We start from the raw sequence: 16,361 nt of genomic DNA, 5'->3' as shown, positions 1-16,361 counted from the left end.
GTAATCATAAAATAAAATAAAAATATATTTTATTTTACCGTTGAAAGATAACAAGACATATGAAGTAAGCAAAACAAACTTGTGAAAAAATAAGAAAGAAAAAGTCAAATGGTATTTAAATCTAGAATCCCCAAGAACACACCTTTTTTTTTGTACTTTTCATTTTGTGTATTTGTAATGATAAAAATGAAATATTTATTAGCACAATTAAACCTTTTTCTTTAAAGTGTTGGAACACACTTAAATATATGGGTGATGTTTCTGTAAGAAGAGTCATGCAAAAATTGGCTACGTTGGATTGCCAAGTTTCAATAGATTGCGACCAAGTTAGTTAAAAATAGATTATAAAAAATTGATAGGAGGGATTAAGAAATGCACTCTATGATCATCATAACGGTTTGTAGAAGGGATATGCAAAGAACACCTTTTAAGTAGAGATTTGCAAATTCCTCTCGTATATAATGATCGAGGAGGGCTTTTGTAATCCCTGTTATCAGGCCCTTTAAGAGAAGGGATCCCCCTCCCCTTTTTTTAAATAGAGATTAGTTGTGGAACTCATTCCACATTGAACTTCAACAATCCGAACATCTATTTTGTAAGTCTCGATACATAAACCATCTTTGCAAAAATTCAATTCAATCCGAAACAATTGGCTATTGAATTATCACGATTAAATTTCATTGTTTCTTATAAAACAAAGTGTTCGTCAATTTCTTTAAACTCAATTAGATGTCTCAAATATTTTTTATTTGACTAATATTTTGCAAGGATGATCTATAAGGTGCAACTTGAAAAATAGACAGTTTTGATCGTTAAAGTTCGATATGGTGTGAACCCCACAACTAATCCCATTTAGGAAAAAAAAAATAGAGGTCAATTCCTTTAAAAGCCTCCTCCCTGCTATTTACCATTTTATTGATATGTAGGCAAAATCTGATTTCTCCAATGTATTTGATCTTATCCATGCTTCACGAATGATTTAAGCTTTAAAGGTAATAAAAATTTCAAGCTAAAAAAGTATGACTTTAGATGAAATATTAAACTTATCCAAACAAATTAATATTTCAACAAAGATGTGAATTAGAAAGGGTTGGTCGAAGAAATATGAACCGAAGGTTGAATCTTGATATACCTCAGAACAATACATTTTTGTTACCGCAATATAGATTGGCAGCTGCGGATCATTTGATTGGAATGAAATTTGGAATGGATACCCTTGACAGTATGAATCATTTGAAAAATAGACATATTCATTATGTAAGGGATCTCTTACAAGATCAATTCGGATTGAAAAAATATTATTGTATCACATTGAGACAAAAATAAATAAAAATTTCTCTCTATTTTAAATTAATAGCAAGTATGAAGTAAGTAGGATGCACCTGTTAAAATATAAAAGTGAGCAAATATACACTTGTCAAATAACAAAACAAAAAGGATAAATGGTGCTTAACTAACGAGTCCTCTAGAAGACGTTTTTTTTTTTTTTTTTTTTTTTTGTTTTCTTTCTATTTTTTTTGTTTTTGTTTTCTTTCTATCAGAAGCTGAAATTCATTATTGAAATAGAAAGTTATAAGTCCTCAAAATTTTAGTTACCTTGTAAATCATCCTTTTACGTTATTTAATTTATCTTTTGTTTTTGGGATTTTATTTTTGTGCTCAACTAACATTTTAATTGTTACTTATGTTATCGATTGTTATTGCTCACGAAATTTGAATTTTGAAAACCCTCCAAAAAAATATTAGATATCATGTGCTACTAATATTACTGTGGACGAATAGCTAGATAGGTGGTAGAAATTTACATCCCAATAAGAGATGCGTGTGCTATGAGTGTTATAAGATTGCCGTGCTTATCTTATCTAAGAAGCATGTGTAATTTTGATGCAAAATATTAGTATTTTGATGCAAAATATTAGTATTTGGGTGCTTTAGATTTAGCCCCTTACAATTGTTGAACTCTAGATATAAACCCACCTATATTAAAACATCTAAATAAAACCCAAATTTTGAATTTAATGCCAGGTAAGATAAAAGATGTCCATACATTTAAATTTATTTACAACACCATGCCACCAACATTAATATGGCTATTACGGTTTTTTTTTTGTAGACTTTTAATTATTATCTTTTGTTTGTCAACAACATTCAATTAGTTTAAGTTTTTTTTGCTTTTAATTAAAAAAAAAAAGAAGAGAAGAAGTTCTTTTCTTCTTTTATGTGAAATCGCCTAATCCAAATCTAATTAGGTCAATATACATTCTATTGAAAAAGTAGATACATTAACTTGTGAAAATTAAAACAAAAATAGGTAAAAATAAACTAGTAAACGCATTGTTTCTTGTATAAATTAAATAATAGGTACTTTATTTTTGGAAGAAAAAAAAAAACTAGTAGAAACATTGTTTCTTTTAAAACTTAAACAATGAATTTATAAGGTAAATTAGTTTGCATGTATTTGCATATATGGGTTTGTTATTATGTAGGTGCATTATTTTTCATGTATTTTACATATACTGGGTATATTATTTTTCTTTTTTTTAAGCAATCTAACATTTTAAAATTTTAATAGTAGGTGCACTATTTGAATCAAATGTTTTTTTTGTAGGTATAATAACATATATTAGACAAGTTTTATGTTATTATATAGTAGGCAATGAATTTATAACATTAATTTTTTTTTTTTGTAAAATCATTAATTCTCCATTACCATCCATCCGCATGACATTAATTATGTACATCAAACATTTAAATAGGGTTTAAAAATTCAAATAGGGGTATTTTAGTCATCCGGAATTTTTTTAATATGTGAAGTCAAACATAATTAATGAATTTGCTAATATGGAATCTAATTAATGGGTTTTATTCAAGAACAAAACTTATGTCGGGTTTTATGTAGAGAAAATTAAATTTTAAGGGCTAAAGTTATATTTTCAGTTTTATTTATTATATCAATTTTTAAATTTCTCAGAAAGAAAAATATCAATATGTAAGTTGTGGCGAAGCCTTTATTATTATTATCTCATTGCCTGTTAATAATTGTAATAAGTTGTCTCTTATCGTTCTTTTGTTGTGTATAATTATTGGTCTACATTTATGCAACACACATGAAGTAAGCATAATACATCTGTTAAAAAGTAAGAAAGAAAAAGACAAATGACACTTAACTGAAAAATCACTCAAAATAGTCATTATTTTTTATTTATTAGAATACTGGAATATCAATTTTTTAGAGTTACTAGATCTAGAATTTTGGTATGGAATGAACAGAACGGCTCCGAGAACAGGAGAAAGGCTGTCAGGCCCCAAATCGAAGCAAGAAGCCGACGACTATAAAGTTATTAGATCTAGACTTTTGGTATAATAGGTAGAGAAATTATATTCATACATTCCAAATTATTTCTCCCACACTTTTTAAATTTTTTAATATTTTTTACACATTACTAACACTTGATAGAAAAATATTAAAAAATTAAAAATGTATGGGAGAAGTAATTTGGGGTGTGTGAATATAATCTCCCTAACAGGTAATGTATTGCTATAAAACAGGGAAGAGGATTATTACCCTCCTAATCTCTCTACCCTTTCATGCCCTCCTATTTGAACTGTTACGGTTAAGCAACGTCAACATCTTATATTGATTTTTTATAAACATAATAAGACAAAAAGTAATGTGTGAGAGGATGGGATAGAAGGGGATGTGAATAGGAGGGTGGAGAATCCTCCTCCACAAAAGAGAAGGCCATGACCATTTACTAAGTTACCATTCTAAATCTAAATAGATATATAGTATTTCAGAGCCTTTATCTAAAAGGATCCTTTTTGTTTAAAAAAATGGGTACTAGTTGTGGGGGTCTATTGTACACCGAACTTTCACAATCCAAGTAGTTTATTTTTTAAGTCTTCATTCATAGATCATGCTTACAAAAAAATCAATTAAATACAAAACTATTTACTCATTTGACTGTCATGATGAAATTTCACTGTTTCTTAGAATATAATGTTCGCTAACTTCTTTGAACTCAGTTAGATACCTCAAACATTTTCAATTTGGCTAATATTTTGCTAAAATGATATATAAAGTGTAACTTGAATATTAGTTGTCAATGTGGATTGAGTTCCACAACTAATCTCCATTTTTACCAAAAAGGGATCCTTTAGAGAAAGGGCATCTACATTATTCTTCTATTTATTTTATATTCCACTAGCCTTCATGCACGCGCTCAAGTGCGTGCAGAAGATATTTTTTAAATCACGACGTGCTACGCGCGACTTACTCAATTTAAATGTATCTATATACATGAATTGATAAAAGAAAAGTCAAATATTTGAAGTAAATGAATAATCTTAAATCGTGTTAAAAAAAACCCTCACAAACCAATCAAAATAGCTGAATTCACATAATTAAATTGGTCTTTCAATTTTCATCTACATTCTATTGAATTTACATTAACAATAGAGAAAATAATATTTAATAAACAATTGATTGAATCACATTATTGCTAGTTCATTGTAAGGCTAAGCTCACCCCCCCTTAATTTTTAATATCATTTGTTAAAAAAAAAAAACAATCATTTGACAACTAATTTAATCACATTACTATGCGTGTGTGAAAGACTTTTTTTATAACCGGCATTACACACCTCTTAAGATGTTTTGAAAGTATTTAAAAATAAAGAAATTAATATTTAATGAACAACTGATTGAATCACATTATTGCTAGCCTATTATAAGGTACAAACTAAATAAAATAAAATAAAATAAAACTGTACAAAAAAAATTAATTATTAAAAAAAAAGACTTAAAATTTTGAAAACATCCCTCCATTATTTGGTGCATTATTTTTAGGACTGATTCGGTATAGGATACCTAACCGAAACTCTTGTCCCGATTCCCAAACCGAAGTTTTAAGGAATCCTAATTTCAATACCGATCTCAAACAAAATTTTCAGAAATCCCGAAATAGTTTTAGAATTTCGGAACAAATTGAAAATCCTGAAATAATTTTGGGCTATTACCACACTAAACCGCAGACGATACTACAACCCAAGCATTGAGTCTCCTACTCCTAGTGTTTTCCTCAATACTCCCTTTACACCTTGCCCAACAGTGTGATTTGTAATCTATTAAGCGACTGAATGATCAAGTGGACAACGAAAAGGATGAAGTGTTCAGATATTCGACGACTAGACATGAAATGACAAACCAATTCCAAAACAAGCAAGAGATTGCCAGAGAAGATAACACCATTAAACGTGCCCACGGGACTGTTTCCCTAAAATACTTGTCATACCCACAGAACTCCAGCCTCCTTTCCTCTACAAAACTCAACAGTACCCTTACGCAACCGTTTGAGTCCTCTAGCAAGTATAGATCGACATATTGCACTAAATTTAAAGAACAAGAATACGTGGAGAAATAAATTATAGAGGACCTTGTATAAATAGATTCTTCCACAGAACTCAAACATTGATGAATCACATCAGGAATCAATTTAGAAATGAAAAGCCTACAATCACTACCGCTTGGTGATTACCATGTTGCTCCATTTCCAGCTTTCAGTGTCCACAATACCATTGTCATTAGTAATTTACAATCTCAACCAAATCAGACGGCTGCTATAATTCCAAATCGAACGGCTGAGAGAGAGATTGAGAGAGAGTGATTGAGTATGAGTCTGAATCAGGGTTTATTTGGATTCAACGGTTGAGATTAAATATCAACCAAATCGGACGGCTGTTATAATTTCAAATATATATTTTATTTCGGTTCGGTTTGGTTCAGTTTGGGATTACCGAATGAATGCAAATGTGAGACCAATTCCCATACTGAATTTTCGGGATCGTTTCGGTATTGGGTACCAAAATTTTCAGGATTTTCGGTTTGGGATTTATTCGGTTCTGTTTCAGAATTTTTTCAATTCAGTTTGGAATTTTCGGTTTTTGTTTTCCACCCCTAATTATTTTGGGTTGCTTTTGAAATTTTTTGTTTTGGGGATATTTTTGTCCAAAATTTTTTGGTGAAGCTTGTGACCCAAAAGAGGTTGTTGGCTTTATATATAAAGGTCTAAAGTCTTGACCAATGCTTGGTGGTTGGTAAGGAACTTGTTCCCCTTAAGTAAGGTCCCGAGTTCAAGCATTTGTGAATGAAGAAGCCAGCATTGAGAGAGCTTGCCTCTTGAATGGGGTCTGACTCGGCTTGAGGGATTAGTGAGTCCACGTCTACGTGCGGGAGATACCCTTGATTCATCCAAAAAAGATCTAAAGTCTTGCTATTTCTTGTCCAGAAATTGGATAATTTGTAAATTATTCATGAAATATGGATAGAGTGCTATTTTCTGTATGAGATACGATGGGCAAAGGAAAAAAAAAAATTCCTTGTTTTTTATTTCCCTCAAAGAGAAAAAGGCGAAAGTAGTACGTTTGGGGTCAAATTTTCTTAAGAAACTTTTGGACTCCTTTTTGTGTGACAATAATTTACATGTCTCAATCATCTTGTTGAATCTAGCTAGTAATGTTTTATGTGATGAGGCCTTTAATTTCTTTCTGGACACTACTAAGACTATCTGGATTGCAAAATTTAAAACTCAGGGTTGACTTTTTACATTTAAGTATGTGCAGGAGAAAACATTTGATTTCGGACTCAAATTTGAGTATGTGAATTGGCAGATGGTTGGTTTCAAAACTCAAATGTTGTTGTTCTTGTTGAAATAATAGTTTTCCTTGTAGGTATGAGCTTCACTTTAGAATCAGGTCTTATATTGAAAGTCAAATATTAGTTTCAATTTGACTAAAATTTATACATAGGTTTTAACTTGGGAACTTTAACAAAAAGCACCTGGTACTGTTCACTTTAACGAAAAACCATATTTTTACACTAAAAAGTCAATCATGGTACTATTCACTTTACCTTTTATTTTGTCCTTATCATTAAAACTCAAAGTTTTCAAGCCCTTTTCATTAGTTTTCTTTTTTAACTTTCCATTGCATTGTTGTGAAAAGGTTGGATTTGGATCCTCTCCTGAGTTAATGGAGAGGATCCTCCTGACCAGTTATCATGGGCCGTTGGATTTTTATCCAACGGCTATAATTATTATAACTTTAAAGGGACCCCCCTGTTTGTAGCCGTTGGATAAAAATCCAACGGCCCATGATAACTGGTCAGGAGGATCCTCTCCATTAGCTCAGGAGAGGATCCAGATCCGTTATATTTGGGAGCTTTTTTGCCCACCATCATAAACTATGGTATATGCTCACCATACATCTAATCAATTGATACGTGTTATTTCACTTAACTCTAGTTAACTTTCACATTAAATGTTAGTTTTTCAATTTTGAAAAAAATTAACCAAAATTAAGTGAAATGACACGTATCAATTAATTAGGTGTGTGAGAAGCATACACCAGAGTTTACGGTGGTGAACAAAAATACTCCCGTTATATTTGGACTCTAATATAATATATGAGTTCTTCCAGAAAATATAACATTTAAGTTCAAACTTTATGATGCATTGGATATAGCCTAATAAATGAAATCGTAATCTTAGGGTGAAAAAAGAGGTTCGAAAATTGAGATTTTGAAGGCTTGTGCGAATATAATATATTAGGGCCCTCCCTTTTTTTAACAGTAAATGTGACCCTTAACAATACTATTTTACCAGAAAATCTTGAATATGGCTCGGAATAAAAAATATATATATTCATTAATTTACAAAATAGTTACTTTAAATACAAAGTATCCATATCACTTAGTACTATAGTCTAGTTGTATTTTTTTTCACTTGTAAATGAGAGGTTTTAGGTTTGATTCTCGCCAAAGGCGAATTTAAACCACATTATTGCTAGCCTATTATGAGGTTAAGCCCATCTCTGCTTCCTTAATATAGATAATATCGTTTGTTAAAAAAAAAATACAAAATCATCCATAACAATAATATAGGAGGGAAGTGATTTTCTTACTCCTATTTGACCTTCAACACTTCAATCTTTAATTTGGTCACTTGATTTTTCTTTTATTTATTTAGTCTAATGATTAAAAAAGAATATATGTGTGCAGGAAGCTAAAAAGACAAATGCATAATTCTCTTCACAATATAGAAACACGAACCTAACTTAACAGATGTAGTAATAAAAGTTGACACCTTTTTACTTTCTCTCCCTCAACTATTTACCTCTCTCTCTCATTCTCTCTCCCTCTCTCTCTCTCTCTCTCTCTCTCTCTCTATCTCCATGTCCTTCCTCACCCATAGCTGAGCACCCTCAAAGTCTATGATCGTACATATGGCTCCCTATGCGCCACTAACCAATTCCTGATGGGAGATTGTTGGCCCCAAAAGTTATAAAATCTACGTGGTGTGCAAGTTGAGTAACTATCAGCTAATTACGTCTTATTTGTGAACGTGAGTGTGCTAACTCGCGATCGAGCTCAGTCGGGCGAGTAGGACAGATGCGGTGGTGGTGGTGTCGAATGCATTGGTGACTTCTGCATTTAAGCGAGTACGACCAAGGAATTAACACGTCTCAGCTTAGGGTTCTGAAAACCTGAAAACAAGATTTGCTTTATAGTGAAGTTCAATAAAGGTTTGACTATCAATGTACCGAACATTAAGTAACTTGAGTAACACCTCATTTCGCCTAGAACACTAATAAAGTGACCACTTTGGCCTAAAGAATTAAGAACTCTTTGCTAGCCGAAACTTAGATAGATTATCAGCCGACCAAAACTAATGTTGTTTACTTGCCCAAACTAAAGGCACTCTTGAATCGTTTGCTTCTACGGCTCCAATGTTATTTACTTATATCCAAACTGAAGGTGTTGCCGGTTGTCAACATAGTCTTATTTACTTATCCAAACTGAAGAGGTAAGGTGTTGATGGGAGGGATATGATAGTTAGTATTTTTTTTCAACAATGTGAGAAATGGTTTGCATATAGTGATTTTTTTCACCTAGAGCGTTTGCGTATAATGAGATTTTTTGCGTATAGCGTTTTGAGTTGAATGGGATTCTCACGTCGCAAAACCTTTGTATTTATAGAGATGAATTTCGTGATGGTCAAGTCTACCGATTGGTATAATTCTGATAGTATTCGATTCTTTAGCAAATTCTCTTAACATACTTGGAATTATTCTTGGCCAAAACTCTATCGTCACTGAGTCTCATTATCTTCAACTAGGACTCTAAACTTAAATTGATTATTCGATTGATTGAACCTCACCAATCACGATTCTTAAATTTTTTTTCATTCAATAACTTAGAGTATATGGATAGAGTGCATGCAAAATCAAGTCCAAGTAGAGATCTAGTAAATTCCATGGCTAATGTTGGAGGTAATTATGATGATGTGGAGTTTGTGTAACGACCCGTCCCTAAAAATTATGATTTTAGTATGTGGTATTACGAAAATGCCCTTCGAGGTAAATATGTTGACTTATGTTGACCGCCTTGTCATGTTATGTAAGGTTCATTTTCTTGGCGTATTCGAGTAGTACTCATCGACACAAGTGCATGGGCGCGAACGAAGTGTGATTTGGAGCTATAACAAAAAAGTTATTAACGTTTAATGTTAGGGATATTTTTGTAATTTTGACCTTGCTAGAAGGTTCCAGATTTTCTAGAACCCTCAGATAGAGCCACGTGTGTGGCTGGGATCGAAAAGGGAGAGAGATGTATGGTTAAGATAAAAAGAAAATGAGAGAAAGAAAGAAGGAGGATGGGAAGTTGGCCAATAAGGAGAGGGGAGAGGAGAAGAGTGGACGAATAGGAAAGGGAAGAAAGGAGGGGGGAAGGAGAGAAGAGAGAGGCACGGGATCATGGATCCCTGCCTAGTTCGTGCGACCCGACCCAACGGGGCTTGCAAACCCGACGCTATTCACGACATTTCACGGCGAATTGAGGCAAATCACCACCTAGGAATGACTCCTTAGCCTTCCCCCTTCCATTTCCACCCAAAATTAGGAGGAATTTAGTGCTAGTTTTGGGAAAAACCCGACGGTGGAGCTTATGGGTTTTCTGTGGCGATCCGCAAATCGTGAAGCTAACTCAACCCATTTCCACCACCAATAGGCTCCTCTCAATCTCAGGAACAAAGTCCGAGAAACGTCGAAGCAAGTATAGAGGTCAAGTTAATGACACCCTTTATGGGGTTTCCGGCGGGTTTGGATAAAATTGGGATATTTCCCGACCAAATTGGCCTTAGTCACAGGTATGAAAGTTGCTTTATTCACTGAGATCTTCATTTCTGTGATCTTTGAGAATTTTTAGAAATAGTTAAATTTTCCGGCAAGTCGAGGCGGCCAATCGCCACCTGCGGCGGCGCGTGGGCTGAGACGTCCCCGAACCTTCCTAGGCTAAATTTGAATACCCTAGTTCCATTGGTGAAGTCTGATTGACGAATTTCCGTCATTTGAATGTAGTTCCATTAAGGTCCACCGCTTGATTATTATAGCAATCGACGATCCAACCGTTGAATCGTCACCAAATTTTGATACATTATAATACGAACTATTTTAGGATATTAGAAATTTACAGATCAGGAATCCAACTTACAGATCTTCCCGAATAGGATATGTAAGTTACATGTTCTATTGATAAGAATTCTAAGACATGATTTGATAATTTTTCTAGGCGCCGATTGTTCATGACGTTTTCATGTTTGTGCTAGGGAGTTGTAGCGCGATATGCTTTACATTTTCCCAGAAACTGTTTTGAGACGAGCGTATTCTTTTAAATGTCATGTCATGCATGCATTTCATTTTATTATATGCATTGGTATGTATATGCAAACTATTGTATGACACTGTGAAGGCCAGGTAAATGTCAAGTGAGTACTGTATGGTGTTAGTGGTTGCATTGGTTATGGTTATACGTAGAGGCATGTAGAGCTCATTATCCTGCACCCCAATGTTAGTGCTCCTGCCCGTGGCCAGGGCACAATCCTTCACGTGATGTTCACCTCCCTCACTGCACACTCACCTTGGATCCAAGTTTGATGCACAACCTTGTCGTACATACCACATTAGATGGTTCCGACTCGTAGGTGACCCGCAATTATTCGCACAGCCTTCACATGATCGTAACACTTGAGCGTACTTATTTACACCTAGCCTTGTCGTACAGACCACAATAGGTGGTTCCGACTCGTGTCCAGGAATTGGTTAATGAGTTATAGGTTCAGCCGTACAAGTCACGTTAGGTGACTCTGGCTAGCATATAATTTTACATTGATTTATTTCACCTGGCTTACTTATTTCATTCTTGAGATACTTGACATGACATATACTTGGTTTTCACTACTCTCGAGCATGATTTCTATATACGTATGTATTATTGTTTTCTGGGAAATTATATGGGTTTTACGGCGATGAGTTATAACGTTTTCAAAATGTTTTTATTAAAAACTTTATTTTTAGGCCCACTCACCCTTGTTTTGTGCCCTCCAGGTTTTAGCTGCTGAAAGTTCATATCGACAAGAATTCGTGGCGAATCTCAATATAGGTGGCTACCTCTGAGGGTATAATCCTTACCCACACTACTGTACTTTACTTATGCTCTGATGTTGCGTGTGAAATGGGTTCATCCCCGTTCACAACACATCCTTGTCTTTAAGCACTTTTAGGTTTAAATTTATTCACATTTTCCACATCACTATACTTTATGAATTCGTCACCTTCCAGGTGTCGGCCAGCACAACTCAATTCGGAGTCCTAGTGGACATTCCGGGTCGGGGTGTGTCAGTTTGACATATTTTTCAATTAGGCTAATTTCATATTTGGCACCACACACACCCTTTTTTTTGTAATGTATGGTTGTAATGTGATGGTATGTGTAGGGAACCGGATCCCCTTTGGACCCAAAAAAATTTGAGCCTAAGGATCAAATGATCTAGACCATTGAAATTTGATCTAACGGCTACAAACAATGAGCCCCTCTAAAAGTTATAATAATTGTAGCCGTTAAATCAATTTTCAATGCCCCAGATCATTTGATCATTGGGCTCAGTTCCTTTGGGTCCAAAAGGGATCCGGTTCCGTACATGTAGGGCTTTTATGTTAAATCAATACTAACAAACCCTTCTCGATTCTTTCGTGGCAAGACCAATGCTAAATTATCAAACCATAACTTATAGGTTTCACTTAAAATTAAAGTGAATTGAACCTTAGCTTATGATATCCTTATCATGTTAAATATAAGTTCCACATCAGAGAATTAAGAAAATATAACATAATATATAGGTGTATGGTTCCACTCCTAATAATACTGAGACATTTTGTAATAAAACCGAACATCTAGCAATAGGTGGTTAAATTGAGGCAATATCGGTTGGTTAGTAATGGACCAATGACCATCTCTCTAAATGTCTGAAATATTCATCTTCCCATCTTAAAATAATGAATGTGCCAAGGAGACCGTCCTGTTATTTTGTTAAAGATGCAAACTGAAATTGGGTCCGGATTTGTTAAGCAACATAATTCTTCTTATCTAATACGCCAAACTTAATAACGACATATGACACTACGGATGCAACCAATACCCTTCTTACCCTGATTCCTGGCAATAAGGGCCAAGCACGGTAATAGAAAATGTTTGACATGTCAAAATTAATAACAACATATAACACTACAGATGCAATCAATACCCTTCTTACCCTGATTCTAGACAATAAGGGCCAAGCACGGTAATAAAAAATAAGTCGACCTAGAGGCTTTATAAAGCTAGAGTATGTCGTATTTGGGCCAAAAGGTATGCAAGAAAATTGGCATCATGAAACACGTGACAAAACTACACTTTAAGAAATTGAAATGTCAAAGACCGAATATCATGAACCCATAGTTGCATTCACAAACTTACCTAACAAGGAATCAATGACAATCTCAGAATTTCACCTTCAACTTATAAAAGTCTAATCTCAATTCGTCGGATTGTGCCAAGGAGACCGTCCTGTTATTTTGTTAAAGATGCAAACAGAAATTGAGCCCAGATTCGTTAAGCAGCACAATTATTCTTGTCTAATACGCCAAATTTAATAATGACATGTGACCTACGGATGCAACCAATATCCTTCTTACCCTGATTCCTGGCAATAAGGGTCAAGCACAATAATAGAAAATATGTCTGAAACACCAAAATTAATAACGACATATAACATTACAGATGCAACCAATACCCTTCTTACCCTGATTCTAAACAATAAGGGCCAAGACAATAATAAAAAAAAGTCAACCTAGAGGCCTTTATAAAGCTAGAATATGTCGTATTCGTGCCAAAAGGTATGCAAGAAAATTGGCATCATGAAACACACGACGAAACTGTACTTCAAGAAATCGAAATGTCAAAGACCGAATATCATGAACCCATAATTGCATTCACAAATTTACCTAACAAGGAGTCAATGACAATCTCAGAATTTCACCTTCAAACTTGTAAAAGTCTAATCTCAATCTTGTCAGATTGTTCCCAAAATACAACCATTACAACAATTGCACAAAGACGATTGCTGAACAAAACAACACGCCCGAAACCTCCACCTGAATACCTAAATCATGCTCCGAGAGACCCACACAGGTCATCAAACTACAAATTCATCATAAAACATCACAAAAGTGCAAACTTATAATGTGGTGTAGTTTCCAAGACCGAAATGACATAGAACTGTTTCGCCACTAAAAACATCACATTCAATCTTAATATCAATACAAAAATGAGAAATTTCCATTACAAAATTAGAAATACTTCTCATCAAAATATGGAAATTGAGTGAAGCAAGATAAGGATATGTACCAAAAACATCTAAAATAGAAAGAAAACAAATATTTTTACTAAATCTTAGTTACCAAACAAGGCAAGAACATTTTTGTACATACCAAAGATACATACGATGTATGTATAATGTACCAAAACCAGCAGTAAATTTGTAGAGAGGTAGGGGGTGGTTAAAAATCTACAAAATTGGAAAGAAAAGAGAAAAAATGCGTGGCGCGAGGTGAGAGGTGGTCAGAAGTAGCTGAGGTGGTTCGTGCAAGAGAAGCCACATTAGGCTTAGATTGTGCACTCTCCACTCTCCACAACACACAAGCGCAAAAAAGGAGCGTCGCTTTTACACTCTCCCCGCTATAAAACCGCACCTTCACTCCCCTCCCTCTCCTCTCCCCAACCAACCCTCTCCCTTTCTCTCTCAAGGCTCGCATCTTTCTCTCCAAGCAGCCATGGCTCCGACGACGGAGAAGTCCCCACCCAAATCCGGCTCTGAGGACCCGAACCCGACATCCAACGAGACCCGATTCCGGGGTGTCCGGAAGAGGCCTTGGGGACGCTACGCCGCTGAGATTAGAGATCCCGGGAAGAAGACCCGCGTATGGCTCGGGACCTTTGACACCGCTGAGGAGGCAGCGTGTGCCTACGACAAGGCGGCGCGTGAATTCCGCGGAGGCAAGGCGAAGACCAACTTCCCCACCCCCACTGAGCTCCATCTCGACGCCGTCAACATCGCCAATATGAACAACGCCGCCAAATTAGCTGCGACGACGAACATCAGCAACAGCCCCAGCAGCCACAGCAGCACCGTGGAGTCCTCCTCCCCGCCGTCTCCGCGCCCGCTCGACCTCACTCTCAAAACCCCCCGCTTGTCCACCGGCGGCGGCTACTTCACCGCCGCGAGCGGCTTCCGCCCGCTTCCCGCTTCCCGTCCCGTGATCTTCTTCGACGCCTTCGCACGGGCCGACAGCACCGCCACCCTCCAGCACGCCCGCGAAACTTGCAGGTTCGACCCCCCAGCCCCCACATCAGGCTCGGGCCACAGCGACTCGTCCTCGTCCTCGGTCGTCGACTTCGAGCGCACCTCCCGCAACGGGCTGCTCGATCTCGACCTCAACCTTCCTCCCCCCTCAGAAGTCGCCTAAACTACCGCCGCCCGCCGCGAAAGATCCCCCTTTTTATCTTTCCGGTCCAAGTTTGTTCCTTTTTTATGTAAGAAACAAAACCCCTCTTAGAAAACGAGAAAGCTAGCAACCCTCGAGCTGTCATGTATTTTGAAATTAGCCCCCTACATGCAGTTTTTTAATATTAAAAACTGCTCCACAGCTCCTTATGTATATACCCGAAGGAAAAAAAACCCACCCGACCTTTATCTAATTTTCTCTTCTTTTTTTTTCTTTTTTTTTTATTCCCATCTGAGAGATCTTAGCTTCTCTCTGTGTTGTTCAGTTAGTAGTTAAATGTTCAGAAATCTGCAATGAAATGAAACTTTCATTCTGTATCATCACGCCATTATTATTTCGTATTTACTGTTTGTTTCCCGAGAAAGCGCAGGAAAATGAAAAACGCGGCTGGATCCGAACAAGCAACGAACAAAACCCGTTTTTTGAATTCGTTAAATTTTTACGTTAAATGTTATCATTTGTGGATAATCTGTGCCGACGATCCAACAGACATGTCGCCGGCATTGTTTCCCGATTGACGAGCCTTGTCCCGCGGCGCGGGTCTGAGTTCTCACGCGACACCTCTAACGTGCGCGTCAGCCGACTGTTTTCAGTTCCAGGTGGGCGCACGTTAAAAGAAAATTCTACCCTGCTTACGTCACTTTTCGGGCCCCGCCTCCCCCAGCGTGGAGGACCACGCACCATACCACCCAGCTTATTTTAGCAAATGGAAGAAGAAATATAATTTTCCAAAAATTAAAAATGTTAAATAAAAATAATGATAAAAATGCTGCAAGTCACGGTGCGGATGTCGAGCGTACCATGATCGGACGGTGAGGATGCCGTGACTCAGGGGTGGGTCCGTGAGGGCGGTTCTCGGTTGTCTCATCTTTTCTCCGGTTTTTATTTTACGCTGCACCGAGGGCGAAACCCCTGCGACTTTTAAGAGGACCGAATCAGAAGCGGATGGGTCCACGGGATGGGGCCCAAGCGGACCGTGTTGACGAGGTTCATGTCGGGATTTGGGTTGTCGTCACGTGCACCCTACTTCACTCACCGTCCAGTAATCACTATTTCTGTTTCACGCTTTTCTGGTTTTTCTCTTTTCGCCCCGTCAGTTTTCTTCTGATAAATATTTGCCCCTTTGGTTGTAAATATTTACATTGGAAGGCTAAATATCATCACCTTCTTTTTGCGTTTTAGTTAGTCTAGTGCTTAAGCACAAATAGGAAAAGGGTAATAACTAATAAGTTATCATAAAACGATATTCTTTGGTCATTATTACTTTTTCGCCCGTTTAACAAAAGCCGACCTATGTGCAGTTTCTTATATTTCTATTTCGTCATAATTAACTAAATACCTCATTTGTAAATGAGAGTACCCACAACCGTACTCTAGCTCATATGATGATATACATGTTTTACGTAAAAATTATTAGTTTTGAGCTCT

At 36.2% G+C, this 16,361-nt stretch overlaps 1 protein-coding gene across 1 annotated transcript; it reads left to right on the top strand.

Moving 5' to 3' along the window:
* The first annotated feature begins 14,117 nt into the window (after positions 1-14,117).
* Positions 14,118-15,253, top strand: LOC126588476 (ethylene-responsive transcription factor 4-like). Its single transcript, XM_050253569.1, has one exon. It carries the CDS (start codon positions 14,202-14,204, stop codon positions 14,892-14,894), a length of 693 nt encoding a protein of 230 aa, XP_050109526.1. The 5' UTR covers positions 14,118-14,201; the 3' UTR covers positions 14,895-15,253.
* Positions 15,254-16,361: the final 1,108 nt, after the last annotated feature.

The sequence above is a fragment of the Malus sylvestris genome, chromosome 11, assembly GCF_916048215.2.
Source record: "Malus sylvestris chromosome 11, drMalSylv7.2, whole genome shotgun sequence".
In the NCBI taxonomy this organism is placed as follows: domain Eukaryota; kingdom Viridiplantae; phylum Streptophyta; class Magnoliopsida; order Rosales; family Rosaceae; genus Malus; species Malus sylvestris.
This window is presented reverse-complemented; position numbering and strand designations above follow the sequence as displayed.

What these genes read in the sequence shown, in the direction of transcription:
- LOC126588476 (XM_050253569.1), top strand. Translation starts at nt 14,202, where the DNA reads ATGGCTCCGACGACGGAGAAGTCCCCACCCAAATCCGGCTCTGAGGAC.